This window comes from Capricornis sumatraensis, chromosome 13, assembly GCF_032405125.1.
Source record: "Capricornis sumatraensis isolate serow.1 chromosome 13, serow.2, whole genome shotgun sequence".
NCBI lineage: Eukaryota > Metazoa > Chordata > Mammalia > Artiodactyla > Bovidae > Capricornis > Capricornis sumatraensis.
Window position 1 is genome coordinate 69,297,144 of NC_091081.1, and position 23,298 is coordinate 69,320,441.

The following is a 23,298-nucleotide window of genomic DNA, read 5'->3' on the forward strand; positions in this document are numbered from 1 at the left end:
TTGACATCATCAGTGAGACTCTCCTGACTATAATTTTATTTCTATACATATGCCATTTGATATCAATTTTAAAGTTCTTTCTCCATATTCAGTGTATTTTTGGTCTTGGGCTATATGTTGTCTAGGGATGCTGAAAAGAATATATCAGATAGAAACTAAGAATGAACTATGAAAAATAATAATGTAATAGCAGCTATTACTAACTCTTATTAAGTGCTTAGTGTGTGCTAGATGTCTTTCTAAGTATTTAGCATGTATTATCTCATTCACTTTAACAATCTTGTGAAGTAGGTACCAGTTTTATTCCCATATTAAAGTTATATGTGACCAGGCAGTCTTATAAAAGCCACTGGGCAGGTACAGGCCATGTGGTAGAGGAGCCAGGATGAAGAAAGGGTTACATCCATAGTGAAGGAATGCAGGCTATGTGGAATTTTGATGCTTAGAGACAAAATAAATGACATTCCTGGTATAGGGACCAGGGAGAATAAAGATTTGAGGTGGGGAGCATAAGGGATGGTTCAACAGTTGTGCAATAAGGAGGTGTAGTGGGAAGTCGGTAAAGTCAGATCAAGTCCACCTTCTGAAGGAGCCCGTGGACTAAGCAAAGCTCTTTGGACTTTTAGTCTGTAAGCAATCGGTAAGCATCTTTTCTTCCCATTTTCTTTTTAAAACTGTGGCTGGAGACTGAAAATAAGAATGTTCTGCTTGAGTAAGAAGCCTGGGAATCGTGCAAGAGATGCTTAAAACAAGGAGAAAAGCCCTTTCTGAGTGGCTGAGATGATGTCATTGCAATTAGTGGAAATCAGGAACAGAAGAAATGGAATGTGGCTAAGGGTTTGATTGATTTAGTTTCAGATACATTGTGTTGAAAGGTCCTTATGCCACTTGCAAGGAAATAATCAACATTCATTGAACTGTCTTTGTGTGATTCAGGATTAGAGGTTGTGAATGAGCCATTTAGAAATAATACTTGACACTATAGGAATAATTGAAATCTGAAAAGTTAGGGAATTCACAGAGGAAGAGTTGTGGATTCTCTTTGGAAGTTGTATATTTTAATCTTTATGGCTATGTGTGAGTTCTATGCTTAAAACACATCGTTTTCCTAATATTGCTAACTTTTCCCTCCTAAGAAACTCAAACTTTCTCAAGCAGCAGTCTTTTATGTCTGTGCTGTGCTGTGCTTAATCACTCAGTTGTGTCCGACTCTTTGTGTTTAGGGTTATTTAATTTGCAGTTCTTCTAGTTCGAATTTTTCTAACCCCTCATCTCCACCCTGTAGGTGCCATTAGTTTATGTTCATTTCCGTTGTAGGACAGATGTGCAGAGCATCGGTTGCAGAAATCACTGCTAATGTTTTTGTTTTTTGGTTGCACCAAGTCTTTGTCGCAGGGCATGGGTTTCTCTAGTTGTGACACACAGGCTCAGTAGTTGTCCTCTGCAGGCTTAGTTGCTCCAAGGCATGTGGGATCTTAGTTCCTAGAGCAGTGACTGAACCTGAATCCCTTGCACTGGGAGGTGGATTCTTAACCAGAGACCACCAGGGAAGTCCCCTTGCTGATGTTTTGAACATACTTTTTAGAGTTCAAAGGGATTTTCTTCATTTAGTCTCCTCAGACTTGATATAGCTGAACCGCAAGTATTTTTATTATTTCTTTTTGTAGAAACAAGAGAGGTAAAATACCTTGCCTGGTGATCCAGATAATAAGTGGGAGAGTCAAGATTCGAACCTGGGGCCTCTGACTCCAGAGCCTGCACTTTCTCCTCTATAGCACTGATGCCTCACTGCTCCTTTCCAGAGGAAAACAACAGCTTGGATGGCAGCACACCAGTTATGCTTTGTTAGTATTTTTATCGTACGGCTTATTAACCTATCTTAACGATCATTTTGTCTTGACAGATCACAAAGGCTGACTTAGAACAGCGCCATCCTCAGCTCGATTATGTCTTTACATTGGCACAGAATCTGAAAAATAAAGCTTCCAGTTCAGACGTGAGGACAGCAATCACTGAAAAATGTAAGATTTAAAAAATAAAATTATACATCATCACTCACTTTCCTTGAAAATGGTAACATGCACATTTTTGAAGATTATTCAGCCAGAAATGAACATCATTTGATAATTTAATATTTGATAATCTCTATTAATGAAATAGCTTTCCCTTGTTTTTTTAATTTTTTGAAAAGATTGTCATAATTCCCTTATGAATTCCTTAAACTATGAACAGCATTACTTTTTAAGTAATTAGTAATACATTGAAGGTTTTTTTTTTTTTTTTTTTCATTTAGGTTAGAATTTCTTTTAAAGAAACCAAAAAGACAAAAGTTAGAGAAACCCATAGGAATAAAAATCCATTCAATTCATTCCAAAAATATGTGTTGAGTAACTACTGTATACCTGTGTATCTGGCTCTAATTTGAGAATACTTTAGTTAAATACAACGTGAAACAAAAATTAAATACAACTCAGCAGCAACAAAGGTCCCTGTTTCAAATTGGCTTTCTGGCCTACAGGCCTCTGTTAAATCTGTATGACATACAGAACAGTCAGGATTCTTAAGAATGTCATGTAGGGACAATTACTGTCCATTTGCATCATTCCCTTCCTCTCTGTAGCCCTCAGCACTGTCTGTAGCTGTTCTGAACGATATCTGTTCTTTATAACGTCCTGACATTTCCTAGTCTTCTTACCTTTATTCACATTATGTTTTCTTCTTCTTGGCCTTCTCTCCCCAGGTGAAATTCTACTCAGCAGATAAAATGTCACCCATTCTGCGAAGTCTTTCCCACCCTCTTTTAGTCCCTGGTGAACTGTATTTTCTATCTTTAGTTCCTGCTATGGCCTTTCCCCCTATAATTTCATTGTAGATCTCACTATTAATTCTCTCTCCCTTCTATAAGTTGTGAATACTCACCTCTTTGGCCCCAAGATTTCCCACACTGCCCAATACCAATTAGGAACTTAACAAATATTTGTGGCAGAATATGAACTGGAAAGTATTTTATTACCTTGGCTAATATTTCTCAAGGAAAGTCAACTGTTCCCCCTATTAAACATGTTTTGATTTCAACATGAATGTGGCACCAGCAAAGTTATTATAAGAGATGAGTTAGCAGAGAACTTTTAGTGTCTCACACTGTTGGTTTGTTTTTGCTAAGTGAGCCATTTTATTTCTTTTTAAATTAATTGATAGATTGTGTGTGTGTGTTCAGTTATGTCTGACTCTTACAGCCCCATGGACTTGTAGCCCGCCAGGCTCTTCTGTCCAAGGGATTCTCCAGGCAGCAAGGGTTGCCATTTGCTCCTCCAGGGGATCTTCCTGACCCATGGATTGAACCCAGTAGGAGGGTTCTTTACCATGAGTGCCACCTGGGAAGTCTCTTCTCTTTTGTAACTCCCTCTTAAAAATAGAAGAGAAAAGAAAGTAGGAGAGAGAAAAGGAGAAGAGAAAGGGACCGAAAAAGAAAATCAAAGAAAGGAAAATAAAAAGAAAGAGTCAAAAAAAGAGAGAGGAAAAGAGTCAATATAGATTTTTTATAATAGAAACTGTTGATACATAGAACTTGAATCTCATTTACTTTTAGTGCTTCTCTTAAATATATAAAAACACTTCCTTTTAGAGAGGTTTCATGCTACAGAAAAACAAATGTGAAAAGAACTCTTAAATAGTTTGTTTTCTCTTAAAATCAATGCTACATTAGAGCATTTCCTCAGAGGATGACAAGTGACTGTATCTGTGGTCATAAGATTATATCATAAAGTACTGTCAGAAGTACTGTCATCTCCCTTCTTCAGACCAGGTTCTGTAAATATAAACTAGGTAAGAATTAATTTTTAAAATAATTTTTTATCAGTTTAAAATAGTAAATATCTTTATTGTGAGATATTTTAATGCAATCAGAATAGAGTTTAATTCAACATTTTTTTCTTCAAGGATGATTTCAAAAATGTATCAGTCATACAGTGTGGCAGACATAATAAAATTCCTTTAAAATATATGTACCATTTGGCTACCTTTCTCTTTTCCATATGTGACCTTATTTATGACGAATTTGGTGTCATGTATTTTTTCCTTTTCCTAATGACTGCTTTCTGGGATTTTTTTTTTTTTTAAATGTAATGCCTCCTCCAGTGGAAAAGGTCAGGAACCAGTGGGATAACACCCAGCACGGTGTGGAGTTAAGACGGCAGCAGCTGGAGGACATGATTGTTGACAGTCTCCAGTGGGATGACCACAGGGAGGAGACGGAGGAGCTCATGAGAAAGTATGAGGCTCGCCTCTACATTCTGCAACAGGCTCGAAGGGATCCCCTTGTCAAACAGATTTCTGATAATCAAGTAAGTAAGGCTCATTAGTTACTTTCTGGCATTACCAATTTGTGGGATATGCTTTTTTAGTCTATTGTTAACCAGAATTTTTAGGACCCTTGGCATAAAGTTTTCCCAAGGGCTTAGAATGTACATTGAAATTTATATAAAGAATTTGACCAGGAAGGTTTTTTTGAAAAATTTCTAGAGTAATAACGAGTAGAAATGTACTTGTATCCCAGAATTACAGCTCACTGATTCTTTGCAGATGGAACACACCCATGAACCAGCATCTAGAAAAAAAGCACCTTCAGAATCCCAGGAATCCTCCTTTTACTCCCTTCTGTAATTATGTTGAAGGTCATTTTTATTTTTGAAATCTCCCAAAATTTTCATGAGGGCTAATGTAGTGAACAAGGGCTTCCCTGGTGACACTAGTGGTAAAGAACCCTCCTTCCAATGCAGGAGACTTAAGAGATGTGGTTTTGATCCCTGGATCAGGAAGATCCCCTGGAGGAGGGCATGGCAGCCCACTCCAGTGTTCATGCTTGGGGAATCCCAAGGATGGAAGAGCCCGGCAGGCTGCAGTCCAGAGAGTCACAAAGAGTCAGACATGACTGAAGAGACTTAGCGGACATGTAGTGAACAAATCAAGTATTAAGTTTAGTTTCTTTTAATACTTTATAACCAAACTGTTTTATCAATATCATCAGAGCAAGTACCTTTTTATGATTAGTTTGACTATAGAGTTAATGATATTGAATACTTATGGTACTTCAAAGTGCTACTTTAAATCTCTCTACAGTCATAAAGAATATTCTTGAATTGGAGGTTATGGTTGTTAGGTTATATTTTGGTGTAACGTTGATTTGCCCTTCAGATAGCCGAGATGAAGGTGTATGCTTGTGAAGGATATAATATAGAATATATGGGGAGCAAAATCTGAAACAGGACAGCATGTTTTTATTCTTCAGACCTGTAGACTTTCCATGATTGCTATTTAAAAATCAAGTGGCCAGTATCCTGCCTTTCTGGATCATTCTCTGTCTGTCTCTATGCTATCTGCTATGCTATCACTATCATTCTCTATGCTATCTGCTGATTTGTTTTAACCAAATGACTCAAAAAATAATAATCAGCAAAGCCCTTCGACTCTTAACCAGAGGAATACAATTGAAAGCGATATCAATGTTTCAGTCATTCTATTCAGAATATTCTTTTCTAATTAACAGCATTAGCATGAAAAAGGAAAAAGATATGACACTGAAAGATGAACTCCCCAGTTTGGTAGGTGCCCAATGTGCTACTGGAGAAGAGTGGAGAAACAACTCCAGAAAGAATGAACTGATGGAGCCAGAGTGAAAACAGTGCCCAATTATTCATGTGTCTGGTGATGGAAGTAAAGAAAAGTGCTGTAAAGAACAGTATTGCATAGGAACCTAAAATGTCAGGTCCATGAATCAAGGTAAATTGGAAGTCGTGAAAAAGGAGATAGCAACAGTGAACATTGACATTTTAGGAATCAGTGAACTAAAGTGGACTGGAATGGGTGAACTTCATTCAGATGATAATCATATCTACTACTTTGGGCAAGAATCCCTTAGAAGAAATGGAGTAGCCATCATAGTCAACAAGAGTCTGAAATGCAGTGCTTGGGTGCAATCTCGAAAATGACGTAATGATCTCTGTTCGTTTCCAAGGCAAACAATGCAATATCACAGTAATCCAAGTCTGTGCACCAACCAGTATTGCTGAAGTAGTGAATTTGAACAGTTCTATGAAGACCTACAAGAACTTCTAGAATTAACATACAAAAAAGATGTCCTTTTCATCACAGGGGACTGGAATGCAAAAGTAGGAAGTCAAAGAGATACTTGGAGTAACAGGCAAGTTTGGCCTTGGAGTACAAAACAAAGCAGGGCAAAGGCTTACAGAGTTTTGCAAGAGAACTCACTGGTCATGGCAAACACCTTTTCCAACAACACAAGAGACGACTCTACACATGGCCATCACCAGATGGTTGACACCTGAATCAGATTGATTATATTCTTTGCAGCCAAAGATGGAGAAGCTCTGTACGTCAGAAAAATAAGACTGGGAGCTGACTATGGATCAGATCATGAACTCCTTATTGCCAAATTCAGACTTAAATTGAAGAAAGTAGGGAAAACCACTAGACCATTCAGATATGACCTAAATCAAATCCCTTAAGATTAAACAGTGAAAGTGACAGATTAGATCTGATTGACAGAGTGCCTGAAGAACTATGGACAGAGGTTGGTGACATTGTACAGGAGGCAATGATCAAGACCATCCCTAAGAAAAAGAAATGCAAAAAGGCAAAACGGTTGTCTGAGGAGGTCTTACAAATAGCTGAGAAAAGAAATGAAGCGAAAGGCAAATGAGAAAAGGAAAGATATATCCATCTGAATGCAGAGTTCCAAAGAATAGCAAGGAGAGATAAGAAAGCCTTCCTCAGTGAACAATGCAAAGAAATAGAGGAAAACAATAGAATAGGAAAGACTAGAGATCTCTTCAAGAAAATTAGAGATACCAAGGGAACATTTCATGAAAAGATGAGCAAAATAAAGGACAGAAATGGTATGGACCTAACAGAAGCAGAAGATATTAAGAAGAGGTGGCAAGAATACACATAAGAACTATACAAAAAAGATCTTCATGACCCAGATAATCATGATGGTGTGATCACTCACCTAGAGCCAGACATCCTGAAATGTGAAGTCAAGTGGTCCTTAGGAAGCATCACTACAAACAAAAACTAGTGGAGGTGATGGAATTCCAGTTGAGCTGTTTCAAATCCTCAAAGATGATGGTGTGAAAGTGCTGCACTCAATATGCGAACAAATTTGGAAATCTCAGCAGTGGCCACAGGACTAGAAAAGGTCAGTTTTCATCCCAATCCCAAAGAAAGGCAGTGCCAAAGAATGCACAAACTACTGCACAATTGTACTCATCTCACGCTAGCAAAGTAATGCTCAAAATTCTCCAAGCCAGGCTTCAACAGTATTTTAACTGTGAACTTCCACATGTTCAAGTTGGATATAGAAAAGGCAGAGGAATCAGAGATCAAATTGCCAGCATCTACTTGGATCATCGAAAAAGCAAGAGAGTTCCAGAAAAACATCTATTTCTGCTTTATTGACTATGCCAAAGCCTTTGACTATGTGGATCACATTGAACTGTGGAAAATTCTGAAAGAGATGGGAATACCAGACCCTTTACCTGCCTCCTGAAGCAACAGTTAGAATTGGAGATGAAGCAACAGACTGGTTCCAAATCAGGAAAGGAGTACCTCGAGGCTGAGTATTGTCATCCTGCTTATTTAACTCATTTACAGAGTACATCATGTGAAATGCTGGGCTGGACAAAGCACAAGCTGGAATCAAGATTGCTGGGAGAGATATCAATAACCTCAGATATGCAGATGACACCAACCTTATGGCATAAAGCAAAGAAGAGCTAAAGAGCCTCTTGATGAAAGTGAAAGAAGAGAGTGAAAAAGCTGTCTTAAAACTCAGCATTCAAAAAATGAAGATCATGGTGTCTGGTCCCATCACTTCATTGCAAATAGATGGAAAACAATGGAAACAGTGAGAGATTTTATTTTCTTGGGCTCCAAAATCACTGCTGACAGTGACTGCAGCCATGAAATTAAAAGATGCTTTCTCTTTGGGAGAAAAGCTATGACCAACCTAGACAGCATATTAAAAAGCAGAGACATTACTTTGTCAACAACGGTCCATCTAGTCAAAGCTATGGTTTTTCCAGTAGTCATGTATGGGTGTGAGAGTTGGACCATAAAGAAAGCTGAGTACCTAAGAATTGATGCTTTTGAACTGTGCTGTTGGAGAAGATCCTTGAGAGTCCCTTGAATTGCAAGGAACTCATACCAATCAATTGTAAGGGAAATCAGTCCTGACTGTTCATTGGAAGGACTGATGCTGAAGCTGAAACTCCAATACTTTGGCCACCTGATGCGAAAAACTGACTCCTTGGAAAAGACCCTGATGCTGGGAAAGATTGAAGGCAGGAAGAGAAAGGGACGACAGAGAATGAAATGGTTGGATTGCATCACTGATGCTATGGACATGAGTTTGAGCAAGCTCTGGGAGTTGGTGATGGATAGGGAAGCCTCGCATGCTGTAGTTCATGAGGTTACAAAGAGTCAGACATGAGTGAGTGACTGAACTGAATTAGCAGCATGGTTCTGTTCTTCTGGTACTCTAGGGTGGATTTTTCTGCTAGTTGCTACAAAAATTATGGGAACATTCATTTGTCATTTAGGTTTCATGGGGAGTATCTTGATGCAGGCAGAGAAGACAATGACAACCCACTCCCGTATGCTTGCTTGGCAAATGCCATGGACAGAGGAGCCTGGTGGGGTGCAGTCCATGGGGTTAATAGGAGCCGGACATAACTGAGGGACTTCACTTTTACTTTTCACTTTCATGCATTGGAGAAGGAAATGGCAACCCACTCCACTATGCTTGCCTGGCGGATCCCGGGGACCAGGGAGCCTGGTGGACTGCCGTCTGTGGGGTCATACAGAGTCAGACACGACTGAAGCAACGCAGCAGCAGCAGCAGCAGCAGCAGCAGCAGCAGCAGCATCTTGATGCAGGGACTCTCAGGGGAAAAAAAATGTATCATAAAGCTAATGTCTATGGACACACAGCATCAATATAATTTATTCAGGCACTCTCAGTAACCCTTGCTTCACTACTGGATCCACCCAAGAGTTAACTTTGTAAGCAGGCATAGTGATCCAGGGGCAAGAAGATTTCCATACTGTCGACCTTTCTGTATCTCCAAGTGCATATAGAGGAACTAACTCTAGTAAATTCATTCCTATGAGATGCATATTCCTCTTACGATCAGATGCATAGCATTTGTAATGAACAAGGCAAATGGTTTGAGGAATTAAAATATATCAAAGAGGAAAAGATAGTAATCTTTTAACACCATCTGCTATGTACTTGCTATGTACTTGATCACTTTTCACTTCCAGAATTATTTTTTTTGAGCTTACATGCAAGAGTTTGTCTTATAATGTGTTCCTTTCTTTTGATATCTGTGTCTGAAACATATTAAAACTTATTGAAAGGACCAAGTGTTTTGGTCATATTTGTAACTGAGTGATCCAGTCTTAATGATTACATCTGAAATTACACCTTAGATGCTGCTTCAAGAACTGGCTGCTGGAGATGGTGTTGTAATGGCGTTCGATAATGTCCTGCAGAAACTGCTGGAAGAATATGGCAGTGATGACACAAGAAATGTGAAAGAAACCACAGAATACCTAAAAACAGCATGGATCAATCTAAAGCAAAGGTATTGCTGAAGCTTTGACAGGTGTATGTATGTATATTGTCAAGTTGAGAATTTGATTGCTTTGGCTTTCTCATGGAAGCATGTAGAAGATGTCCCTACTAGGTGCATATTTTATTATTATTTTTTTTTAAATATTATGCTATGTCGAGTTAGTATTGTCACACTTAATATAGTGTGATACGTTAACTAATTGAATTTCTGCAATGAAGTTCTTCCTTGATTAAATCTAAACCTTGACAGTGATCATTTTGTGAGGTCTATTTTTCTTATGCTTCTCAGCATTGACTAGAATACATTTGGTGGTACTCTGATGGTAAGGAACACTTTGGTATTATGGCACCTCAGGGTAACATTATCCCTAATAGGGAAACATGTGCTATGTGACCAGGTTATTCTCATTTGAGGCTGAGAACACATGGATCCATACTAGACTCCTGAAATGTACTAAGTGTATATTGGGCTTCAACTCATTTATTATCTTTTCTTTCCATTACTCTGTCTTGTCAGTATGTTTGGAACAGTCTAAAATAGCATGTGTTTATAAGAGAAATTTTTATGTCACTTGAACATCTAGAATTTGAGGCAGTGTTAACAGTGGTTAGCATCTCTTTAAGGCTGCATATTTACATTCATCTTCAGTAAAAGAAAGTGTGTACTTCCTGCATAGTACTGGGAATACCTGTGTCTAAATGAAATTATGGCTTCACACGCATCTTACATATTCAGATGCAAATGCCTGAAAGCTAATTTGATGACAAAACCACATATATTTTGCAGTGAATAAAATGGAACACTTTATTATACATATTACAGGTAATGAATTATAGCCAAATGTTTGTAACAGTTTGATCTGGATGTATTTTATACATTTTTAAAATGTCATTTTTAGTTAGAATCTATATTGTAAATATTGGGAAACTCAAAGAAAATTATGAGGCAGTTCATGAACATAAATATGTTGCTCTGTCTCCCTTGGATTCTGGAGAAAATAAAAACAAGTGTTGGAAATACAAAACTCTGAAGTGGTTAAAGCAGAATATAGTTGTAATATTGATCTTTCTAGCATTTTAGAACATCTGCTTTTCTTTAGTTGTGACTACGTGAACTGTGAACTTCCAGATGTTCAAGCTGGTTTTAGATAAGGCAGAGGAACCAGAGATCAAATTGCCAACATCCGATGGATCATCGAAAAAGCAAGAGAGTTCCAGAAAAACATCTATTTCTGCTTTATTGACTATGCCAAAGCCTTTGACTATGTGGATCACAATAAACTCTGGAAAATTCTGAAAGAGATGGGAATACCAGACCACTTGACCTGCCTCTTGAGAAACCTATATGCAGGTCAGGAAGCAACAGTTAGAACTGGACATAGGAAAACAGACTGGTTCCAAATAGGAAAAGGAGTATGTCAAGGCTGTATATTGTTACCCTGCTTATTTAACTTCTATGCAGAGTACATCATGAGAAACGCTGGGCTGGAAGAAGCACAAGCTGGAATCAAGATTGCCGGGAGAAATATCAATAACCTCAGATATGCAGATGACACCACCCTTATGGCAGAAAGTGAAGAGGAACTAAAAAGCCTCTTGATGAAAGTGAAAGAGGAGAGTGAAAAAGTTGGCTTAAAGCTTAACATTCAGAAAATGAAGATCATGGCATCTGGTCCCATCACTTCATGGCAAATAGATGGGGAAACAGTGTCAGACTTCGTTTTTTTGGGCTCCAAAATCACTGCAGATGGTGACTGCAGCCATGAAATTAAAAGACGCTTACTCCTTGGAAGAAAAGTTATGATCAACCTAAATAGCATATTCAAAAGCAGAGACATTACTTTGCCAACAAAGGTCCGTCTAGTCAAGGCTATGGTTTTTCCTGTGGTCATGTATGGATGTGAGAGTTGGACTATGAGGAAGGTTGAGCACCAAAGAACTGATGCTTTTGAACTGTGGTGTTGGAGAAGACTCTTGAGAGTCCCTTGGACTGCAAGGAGATCCAACCAGTCCATTCTGAAGGAGATCAGCCCTGGGATTTCTTTGGAAGGAATGATGCTAAGGCTGAAACCAGTACTTTGGGCACCTCATGAGAAGAGTTAACTCATTGGAAAAGACTCTGATACTGTGAGGGATTGGAGGCAGGAGGAAAAAGGGATGACAGAGGATGAGATGACTGGATGGCATCACTGACTTGATGGATGTGAGTCTGAGTGAACTCCAGGAGTTAGTAATGGACAGGGAGGCCTGACGTGCTGCGATTCATGGAGTTACAAAGAGTCAGACATGACTATGCGACTGAACTGAACTGACTGAGGGATTCTAAAACTAAGGCGGGAAAGAAGGGGAGTTAAAAGCATCTTTAAAGTACAAACTTACATTCTGGGGATGTAATGTAAAGCATGGTAATTATGGTTAACAATACTGTATTGTGTATTTGAAAGTTACTAAATCTTAAAAGTTCCCATCACAAAAAAAATCTGAAACCATGTGTGGTCATGGATGTTAACTAAACCTGCTGTGCAAATCATTTTGCAATATACACATGTATCAGATCATGGTAAGCTAATACAGTCACATATGTCAATTGTATCTCAGTTAGAAACCCCAGACGTAACACTGAGAGAGATCATCCTTAAGCATACTTTGCCTGTGTTTCTAAATATTCCATCTGTAAGAATTATGACTTTGTTTATATTGTAAACAATACCAAAAATATTGATCACTTTGGAATGTGTGGCCTGCTTTATTTAGCAACTCCAGTTCTTTTTTTTTGCTTTTACTTTGTAAATATTTTAAGACAGCCTACAGCAGTAGTTAGATTAGATGGAAGAGGCAATTAAAAATGAATTATATTCCAAGGTGATCTTTCATTTATCAAAGCTGAAACGGCCACAGTGTTCCAGTTTCATAGTAGTTAACAAGTCATTCTCCTTATTTTCTTTCTGCATTTCAGGAGGAAATAAATAAACATGTTAATATTTAGATACGATTTAGATATATTATTATCTATAAAGCAGAGAAAATACAACAAATTGTGGCTCACAGAATCCCAGCATGAATAATAGCTCTATTGCTAGGATTTTCTCTTTTAAACAGAATGATATTTATAATTTTTAACTGTTTAATTGGAGATATTTCTAGAATACAGAAATCTTTCCTTGCCTTCTTAAGTATAGTATGTGAACCTATATTAAACATTTTTTGAATTCTTGGCATTATTGTTACGAAGATAGAATTAAGGAACTTTAAGAGCTGTACATGACCTTATAGTTCACTTAAACTGGTGTTTCTTAACCTTTTTGACATTATCATCCCCCTTAAAGAACATTTTCAGTTTCCTGCTCCCAAGATATTGTAATACTGTGATCTGTCTTGGTACTTTATAGTTATATGATTTCTTCCTAAAAAGAGTCAATTTTTCTCACTCCCTCTACCACCTCACTCCTCCAAAAAGCCATTTATCTCTTCCATTGAGAATACTTGGTTTGCTGTAATGCTCTTAGGCTCAGAGAAGGTAAATGACATGTTTAAAGGCACAGAGCAGAGCCAAGATGACATTTTTCTAAACTGAATTGTGACAGTGCTCTCCATGTTCTGAAGAATTGGTGGCAAATTTATTCAGGTTGCTATGCCTTGTGAGATTCTATGCTTTGTTTTTGGTGTATAAATTTTATTGGGCATCTCCTCACGGTTGGGCTCTGTGCTAAGCTCTTCCCTTGTATTATTTTATCCTCACAACAACTATAAGAGATAGGCAGAATTTTCATCAATCTTGTCAATGAATAAACTGAAGCAGAGAGAAGTTAGGCAAGACCTAAGATCACACAGCTCATATGGACAGAGCTGAGATTGGAATCCAAATCTTTTTGCCTATGCTGTCAGGCTCTTCCCTTCCTTTAAAGTAGTTTTATTTTTCTTCTTTGTTATCAGAACTTTAGCTGTTGCTGATGACGGCTCTGTGTACCCATCTCTTGGATCTTTGGCATTCCAGTTACTGGTTCTTATCTGTGTTGAGTTTAGAAACCTGATCTGATTAAAGATATGGGAGCATCTGCTATGAATAAATGTAACTCTCTTCTGGAACGTGGCCATTGTGCCTGTTGTAGTGGCCATGGAACTGCCGTATACTGTGGTTTTTCCCTTATTGTCCAGCCACATTCTGAATGTACATCATTGTCAGCCAGATTCTGGAGGGTGAAGGGTTATTAGATTGCCATGGAACACTGTTATTGTGGCATAATGTGTGAAGTTTAATATCAGCTTTCAAAGGAAATGTTTTGTCTGAATTGCAGTTTGACTAAGTAATTTGGCCATTCACAGTTATAGGTCCACAGTCCCTTATCTGTCATACCAAAATCCAATAGGCTCTGATAACCGAATGCTTTGAATTGACATGAGGCTATTTATTATAGTCTTTATTTATCCTGCTTAGTGCAAATAACTTTGTTCCTGGCTGCAGAAATATTAATGTGTTTGCTACTTCAGTCTGTAGTTGGGGTTAATATGCCATTTAGGTACATTCATAATGGTTTCCTAATGTACAAAAAGATTCTTAGTTCTTAAACATAACTGGCTCTTGATATTTTGGATTCTCTAACCAACAGGTCTGTGTCTAACATTTTAAACTAATTGAAATACCTTGTGCTTAGTTGTGTCCAACTCTTTGCGACCCCATGGACTGTAGCCTGCCGGGCTCCTCTGCCCATGGAATTTCTCAGGCAAGAATACTGGAGTGGGTTGCCACTTCCTACTCCAGGGGGATCTTTTCTACTTAGGGATCTGACCCGTGTCTCCTGCATTGGCAGATGGATTCTTTACCACTTAGGGCCATCTGAGAAGCCTAGGACATATCTTGATTACCATTCTTTTCACCAGTGAATTTTTTTTCCTTACATTGCATAATGCCCATTAATAAATTCTGTAGCACACATTGAGATAATGATAGTTGAAATTTACTAATAGTAACTTTCAGAGTGTAGATGCCTCAGTTGGATCTGAAATGTTATTTTAACCCTGGAGTGCACATATACATGTGCACACAGTTATTTATCCTGAAATATTGTGAGGGAAATGAGACAATATAACTTTATGTTATAAAGAATAAATGATCCTATAGATCATTAATTAGTGGATATTTTCTTCTTTGTCCTCATTCCCTGGAAGCCAGCTTTTGCTGCCTATGTTAATGCATTTCTTGGTTTGTATAGGCAGGACCAAAAGCACACTGGCTTTGGTATCTAATAGTCTTTGATTGACATCTGTACTTTATTCACTTATTTGTGTGAACTTTGACCAAGTTATTTCAATTCACTGAGTTTCAGTACCTTGCTTCTTCTTCTTGTTTGTTGTTTTAGTCACTAAGTTATTATATCTGACTCTTTGTGATCCCATGGACTGTAGCCCACCAGCCTCCTCTGTCCATGGGATTTTCCAGGCAAGAATACTGGAGTGGGTTCCTCCTCCAGGGACTCTTCCCAACTCAGATATGAAACCTGCATCTTCTGCATTGGCAGGTAGATTCTTTACCACCAAGCCACCAAGGAAGCCCCTTCTTGTACAGAATATAATATCTAATGAGTGAGACTATTGTGAAGATCAAAAATTATGTATAAAAGTTCCTTGTACATGGTACATGCTCAACAAAAGATTACCCCAAATTATTATCATCTGCTCTGTCATACTGTGTCTTCCTTGTAAATCCATTGACCTTCAGTCTGTTTGACAGTACTGTCTGTGGTTAAATGAGCGGAAGGCTGAGTCATCATCAGTTGTTTGTCTATAGTCATTTTGAATAGTCTCTGCTTCAATTAGTTGGTGATCTGATTTACTGAGTACAGTATAGATTTTCTAATGTTTATTAACAGATGGAACTTTTAGAAAATGCAACTTTCTTGGTTGGAGTCCTTGTCTGTTCAGCTGCTATAACAAACACCACGGATTGGGTGGCTTATAAACTACAGAAATGGAAGTCTGAGATCAGGGTGCCAGCATGGTTGGGTGGGGGACCTCCTTTGGACAGACTTCCTGTTCCCCCATGTGGCAGAAGGGAGAAGAGTGCTCTCTCAGGCTTCTTTTATAAGACCATTAATCTCATTCATGGTGGCTCTGCCCTCATGACCTAATTGTCTCTCAAAGCCCTCAGTTCAGTTCAGTTCAGTTGCTCAGTCATGTCTGACTCTTTGTGAACCCATGGACTATAGCCTGCCAGGCTCCTTTATGCATGGGGATTCTCCAGGCAAGGATACTAGAATGGCCTCTCCAGGGGATCTTCCATCCCAGGGATCAAAACCAGGTCTCCCTCATTACAGGTGGATTCTTTACTGTCTGAGCCACCAGGGAAGCCCAGCAGTGTAGCAAAAAGAATATTTAATGAAAGAATGGAGAGAAGAAAATGTTTCTAGCAAGGAATGATTCACTGTGTTTCATTAAACTGAGAAATCTGAAAAGATGATGTAACACTATTCCTGGAATTCCACATCTTGGAGATTCTTGTTAGTTTGAAAAGAACAATTTTAAAGAGTGATGGAGTAGAAGCTAGAGAGTTAGGTGAAGTTGAGGAAGTAGAAACAATTTCTGGGACCATCTATAGCAAAGTTTGTTAAGAGGGACAGAGAGATTAGGTAGTACCTGGAAGGCAATGAAGGGTAGAGAGAAGTGAATAACTTTTCTTTAAAATGGAGAAAAATTAAGCCTGTGAATGTGCTCATGGGGTTGGTCTAGTAGAGTTATGATTCAAGACTGAGGAGAGAAAGGAAGAGGAAAGAGGTCCTTCTGTTGATAAGAAGGCGGGATCTATAGAATTGAGTTTGGTAAGAGCTGGGATGCTTTTTCCATTATGACAGAAAGGCAGTGAGAAAATGAATGCAGATGCCCGTGGCCTGGAGCTTTAGAGGTGGGAAGTAGAAAGATTCTCAGTGCAATGACGTCTGCTTTCTTTATGATCCATGAGGCATCCTCTTAGTGAGGTTGGAGGTGGGACTGCCAGAAGTTTGAAGAAAGAGGATCGTTTGTAAAATCAGAGTCTAGGTGGATGGGACAGATAGCTTCCTAGGGGAACTTCAGTGCTGGGCAGTGCTGGGTCCCTATTTGTGATCTCTAATACATGTAAAGGGAAGGTGGTCCTGTTGTAGTGCTCTTTATCAACGTGCATCTACTTGGAGATAAGTCAGAAGAATGCAGATGAAACACAGACAGAGAGGGAGTAGGGGAGAGGAAGGTATTTGTAAGGGAGTGGAGACTTGGACACGTCTAGTCCATAATGGTGTCTATCATGTCCCTTTCCCTGCCGGGTGAAGTCCCTCACTGGAGCCTGGCTTGTTAAGCAGATCTTGAGTTTGATTTCAGACTCTACTTCATTGTTGAGGCAGCGAGCAGTGTCTATGTGCCATTTCCATGGACCTGGAGGTTAGCACATGAACACAGTGGAGAATGTCTTCTGCTTTGAAGGAGTGGGATTTTGTTTGGAAGATGGGAGAACAATGGCTTGGAAAGTAACCGTGCTAAGGAGGCAGACCCTCACCCCAGGCTATAAGGTCCAAGAGGAAAGAGAAGAAGCTTTAAAAAAGTTCACAGATAAATTCATGGCCTTACGGAAACCAATTTCACTTGACAAGATGAAGGGATTGATCTGAGGAGTCTGCCAGTGGTAGGATAGCTCTCAGGTTTAATGGAAGAAGGGTTTTGAAGGTAGATTGGGGAAGGTGTGGAGTAGTGTTGGGGTGTGTTTCAGTATTGGTTGGCTAATGAAGATCAAATATTTGTAGTGACTTAGTGAAATTAAATTATTAGCAGCCAAAGATGGAGAAGCTCTATACAGTCAGCAATAACAAGACCGGGAGCTGACCGTGGCTCAGATCATGAACTCCTTATTGCCAAATTCAGACTTAAATTGAAGAAAGTGGGGAAAACCACTAGACCATTCAGGTATGACCTAAATCAAATTCCTTATGATTATACAGTGGAAGTGAGAAATAGATTTAAGGGCCTAGATCTGATAGACAGAGTGCCTGATGAACTATGGACTGAGGTTCGTGACATTGTACAGGAGACAGGGATCAAGACCATCCCCATGGAAAAGAAATGCAAAACAAAATGGCTGTCTGAGGAGGCCTTACAAATAGCTGTGAGAAGAAGAGAAGCGAAAAGCAAAGGAGAAAAGGAAAGCTATAAGCATCTGAAAGCAGAGTTCCAAAGAATAGCAAGGAGAGATAAGAAAGCCTTCCTCAGCGATCAATGCAAAGAAATAGAGGAAAACAAAAGAACGGGAAGGACTAGAGATCGCTTCAAGAAAATTAGAGATACCAAGGGAACATTTCATGCAAAGATGAGCAAAATAAAGGACAGAAATGGTATGGACCTAACAGAAGCAGAAGATATTAAGAAGAGGTGGCAAGAACACACAGAAGAACTGTACAAAAAAGATCTTCACGACCCAGATAATCATGATGGTGTGATCACTCACCTAGAGCCAGACATCCTGGAATGTGAAGTCAAGAAAGCATCACTACGAACAAAGCTAGAGGAGGTGATGGAATTCCAGTTGGGCTTCTTCAAATCCTGAAAGGTGGTGCTGTGAAAGTGCTGCACTCAATATGCGAACAAATTTGGAAAACTCAGCAGTGGCCTCAGGCCTGGAAAAGGTCAGTTTTCATTCCAATCCCAAAGAAAGGCAATGACAAAGAATGCTCAAACTACTGCACAGTTGCACTCATCTCACACGCTAATAAAGTAATGCTCAAAATTCTCCAAGCCAGGCTTCAGCAATACATGAACCATGAACTTCCAGATGTTCCAGCTGGTTTTAGAAAAGGCAGAGGAACCAGAGATCAAATTGCCAACATCTACTGGATCATCGAAAAAGCAAGAGAGTTCCAGAAAAACATCTATTTCTGCTTTATTGACTATGCCAAAGCCTTTGACTGTGTGGATCACAAGAAACTGTGGAAAATTCTGAAAGAGATGGGAATACCAGACCACCTGACCTGCCTCTTGAGAAACCTATATGCAGGTCAGGAAGCAACAGTTAGAACTGGACATAGGAAAACAGACTGGTTCCAAATAGGAAAAGGAGTACGTCAAGGCTGTATATTGTCACCCTGCTTATTTAACTTCTATGCAGAGTACATCATGAGAAACGCTGGGCTGGAAGAAGCACAAGCTGGAATCAAGATTGCCAGGAGAAATATCAATAACCTCAGATATGCAGATGACACCACCCTTATGGCAGAAAGTGAAGAGGAAGTAAAAAGCCTCTTGATGAAAGTGAAAGAGGAGAGTAAAAAAGTTGGCTTGAAGCTCAACATTAAGAAAACGAAGATCATGGCATCTGGTCCCATCACTTCATGAGAAATAGATGGGGAAACAGGGTCAGACTTTATTTTTGGGCTCCAAAATCACTGCAGATGGTGACTGCAGCCATGAAATTAAAAGATGCTTACTCCTTGGAAGGAAAGTTATGACCAACCTAGACAGCATATTAAAAAGCAGAGACATTACTTTGCCAAAAAGGTCCATCTACTCAAGGCTGTGGTTTTTCCAGTGGTCACATATGGATGTGAGAGTTTGACTGTGAAGAAAGCTGAGTGCCGAAGAATTGATGCTTTTGAACTGTGATGATGGAGAAGACTGTTGAGAGTCCCTTGGACTGCAAGGAGATCCAACAGTCCATCCTAAAGGAGCTCAATCTTGGGTGTTCATTGGAAGGACTGATGTTGAAGTTGAAATTCCAATACTTTGGCCACCTCATGCGAAGAGTTGATTCATTGGAAAAGACCCTGATGCTGGGAAAGATTGAGGGCAGGAGAAGAAGGGGACGACAGAGAATGAGATGGCTGGATGGCATCACTGACTTGATGGACATGATTTTGGGTGAACTCTGGGAGTTGGTGATGGACAGGGAGGCCTGGCGTGCTGCGATTCACAGGGTCGCAAAGAGTCAGACACGACTGAGTGACTGAATTGAACTGAACTGAATTGACTTAGTGGAAAGGAAGATAGGATGTGATATTCTGAATCCTCCGGAGAAGGCAATGGCAACCCACTCCAGTACTCTTCCCTGGAAAATCCCATGGACAGAAGAGCTTGTTGGGTTGCAGTCCATGGGGTCACGAAGAGTTGGACATGACTGAAGCCACTTAGTAGCAGCAGCAGCAGTGCTGAATCCTCACAGGGAAATAGCTCTGTCTTGAATATATATGCAGTGGGAGTGGGGAACTTCTCTTAAGCTTCCAAGTGATGTGGCATTGGCAGCTTAGAACAATCTCCTTAAATTCGATGGAGTGAATTTTTAAATGCTTGATGAGAACCCAATATCTAGGTAACAAAGATTAGTCACAAAATACCATAGATGGTTGGGAATGTCTCCAGTGACTAATTAATAGTCAAATCCACTGCATTTCCTCACTGCATTAAAGCGTGCTTTTAATATATTTCCTAGTTAAATGATATTTTATACACCAAAGGACGAATTACGTTGTGAAGGTACTCATTGGAAAGCTTAAGGAATTGTTTCATTGCAAGTTTTCTACATGCCACTCAAACTACTGATGCTACTATTTTCCACTCTAGAAGAGAAAAATGTTTTAAAATCTCATGTAACCGTAAAGGTTGCCGTTCTAGTATACCAGAATTTAGCAAGACACATCTCTAGATTTGTTGAGACATTCTTTTCCATTGAAGTCTTAAAAAAATTTTTTCCTATTTATGTTCAGACACTCTTTTGACTAATGATAAGCACATGCATATTAAACAATATTATATCTTATAGATTAAAAATGAAGTATTATTTAACATTTAAAATCACATTTTTAAAAAAGTCAGTTATGTGGGTGACCATGTGTTGTAATGCTGCTAAATGACTGTAAGCTATTTTGTAGCATATCAGCTAGTTGCTTGTATAACAGACTTCTCTTTAAAAAATAAGCATTTGCATTTTAAAAATCTCAGTTCCTTTTAATATGAACTATTATAAATTTGTCACCCATGTATTCCTTAAATCTTTTATGAGAAGTTATTTATACTTTTGTTCTGTACCATTTCTTGCTCTAAAGAATTCTATAATCTGTTACTTCTGTGTGAACAAAAACTTTTTATTTCTGCTAAAATTATCCTTCTAAACATCAAAACTTGTGTCTTTTAGATTTTCAGCCTATCTTTATGCTTTATGATTTGTGGATTTTGAAAGATTAAAAAAAAAACTTCTGTATCTTTGTCTAGTAGCCACAATTTCCTGAACTTAAAACTATTTCCGATTCATTGCCAGTGTTCCTTCTGCTATACCCTCTCATTTACATTTCTCAGAACTTCCTCCGGCTCTGTTCTGATCTTTCTTGAGATGTAGCAACCAGGAGTGCCAGATAGAAGCTCTGCATTGAGAATCGTGGCCTAGTGTAAATTCAGTGCTGGATGTGATGTTAGGACTGAATCTTCCACATTAGTGCTTCCTGACCTCTTTGCTGTCTGCACCACATATCCATTGCCATCAGTAACATTTTATTTACGTGCAGTGATTCTTCATGAAGCTGAATTTGAGACTAGGGATGGAGTGAGAATGGATAAACTCTTCCAGTGGGTTTTATAATCTCTGGTGGACTCTGTAGTTTTCAAAGGACCCCTAGAGATTCTAATTCTGACATGGGCCCTTTACTCAACTAGCCCAAGCTCATTATTGTAAGGATGGAAATAGAAAATTGGAGATTTGAATGGTTTACCCCAAAGCATATATCTAGTAAATGGAAGTGGTGGTAAAATTAGGTGGTTTCCTTCTGAGAACAGTGTACAAATGGCAGTAAAAGTAACTCAGCCTATGTCATAGTGTGCATACATACTCCTTAGTCTCTAATTTTAGTGACTTTTTTTGCCTTATGGTATTATGATAAATCATGTGAAACTCCTTGAAAATAAGTAAAAGATTCTTGTAGTATTTTATAGTGTCCAGTATAACTTTTCTAGATTTTTTAAAAAAAGAATGAAATGAGTGATGTGGAGAACTGATACTTTTGAGCTGTACTCTGTTAGAAATATCATATAAACTTACATTAGTTTCAAAAATAAGACTATATATAAATACTGTGATTGTGATTTTTATTATAATAACATGAAGATAATTTGGACTTCTGTACACAGAATTTAGTTTTCTGTATGTTCACTATTTTTAGTAGTTGATTATGATCATGGTAAAAAAATATGACACCAGATATTTGTGAATTTAAAAAATTTCCCAGGACATTTATTTATTAAAGTGCACATTTGCATCCTATAAATAAAATTAATTTCCTAGTATTTCACCAAATTAGGGAAAACCTTTTAAGCCACTGTATTTGTGGTGATTTGTCGTTACAGCAGCAATGACCTGCTTATAACCACCGTAAGAGAAGTTATGGGAATGAGATACCATAGGTTTGGAAGGTGTCTGCACCCAGTTCTGTAAGGGAAGCAGAGATTAACCAGGCAGAAAGGGAAGTAAAAAATAAAGCTCTAAATGTGAAATAGCGACCACTTTGAGGGTTAGTCGGTTCCTTTTTGGACGTAGATAAAGCATGAGGTTTGGAGTGATTAAATAATCTTAGGAGAGGTAAGCAAGGCTCAGACCATGGAAAACCTAGGTGCCTTAAAGTGGACTTTAAGGATGAGGAAAATTATGTGGGAGGAGGTGGGCACTGCCCTGGCTTTTACAGCTAGTCAGTGGTGGAGCCATATCTGCCTTGATTCAAAACCTGTATTCTTTTTGCTGTCAGTTCAGTTCAGTTCTTTTTGCTTTAGTAACCGACAAAGTAGACGTCTCTTAACCATTGCCTAAAAGTTATTTTGCAGCAATTTCCTACAAAGTGAATATTTTTAAAGGACAATCTCTTTTCCCACTGATGACTAGTAGATAATTTGACAGTTTGATACTAAATGCCCTAGTTTCTGAATTCAGAATGTTCTGCTGGTTAACAGAGTGTGCTGCTGGTATTAATGCAGCTCAGTGGATCCAGTACTGTCTAAGGTCAAGTGCTCATGATCCTCTTACCTCCCTTTTCCTTTGAAGCATCATTTTAGACTTTTCACCTCCCCTGCTAGGCTAGTCCTTCATGCTTGTTAAGTATATAAATGACTCTTACATAGAGACTCTCTGACTTCACCCATGAGGTTCTTAGACGTTTGTGTCCTCTTCCTTCTTCCCTAGTCTGGGCATTCTTAGGATTTAATAGAGCTAATCTGTAATGATGTGATTTTACATTAGCTGTTTGCCACATAACCTGTTATGTACATGTTATGTTCATCTTTATTCTTAGGAATATAGGACACTTATTATGTAAAATGAAAGTGTTTGACTTCACTAAATTTTATAACTACTAAATTTTATGTGTTCTTAAAATAAGAATAGTCTAATAAATTTATAATTACAAAATTTTGTATGAATGTTCTTAAAGTTAGAATCATTTGCTCCTGGTTGATTACTTGTGCATGTGTACTCCTTTAATTCTGATACTTTTTTGGGTGCAGCCTTTATTTGGTTATTCTTAGTATTTTTTTTTAGCTGATGTTTTAATAATTGAAAATATGGGCAGGGTTAAGTGGAAGACTAAACACCATCACCACCAACCATGCAAATTCTGGTGGATAACTTCTAATGATTAAAAAGAAATATATGCATATGAT

At 38.5% G+C, this 23,298-nt stretch overlaps 1 protein-coding gene across 1 annotated transcript in view; it reads left to right on the forward strand.

The window, feature by feature from the left end:
• UTRN (utrophin) overlaps positions 1–23,298 on the forward strand; it is a 551,097-nt gene that overhangs the window by 267,791 nt on the left and 260,008 nt on the right. Inside the window, exons 48-50 of the mRNA XM_068985316.1 lie at positions 1,904–2,021; positions 4,138–4,343; positions 9,510–9,664. Coding sequence (XP_068841417.1) covers positions 1,904–2,021; positions 4,138–4,343; positions 9,510–9,664 — 479 coding nt within the window. The remainder of the gene's footprint in view (positions 1–1,903; positions 2,022–4,137; positions 4,344–9,509; positions 9,665–23,298) is intronic.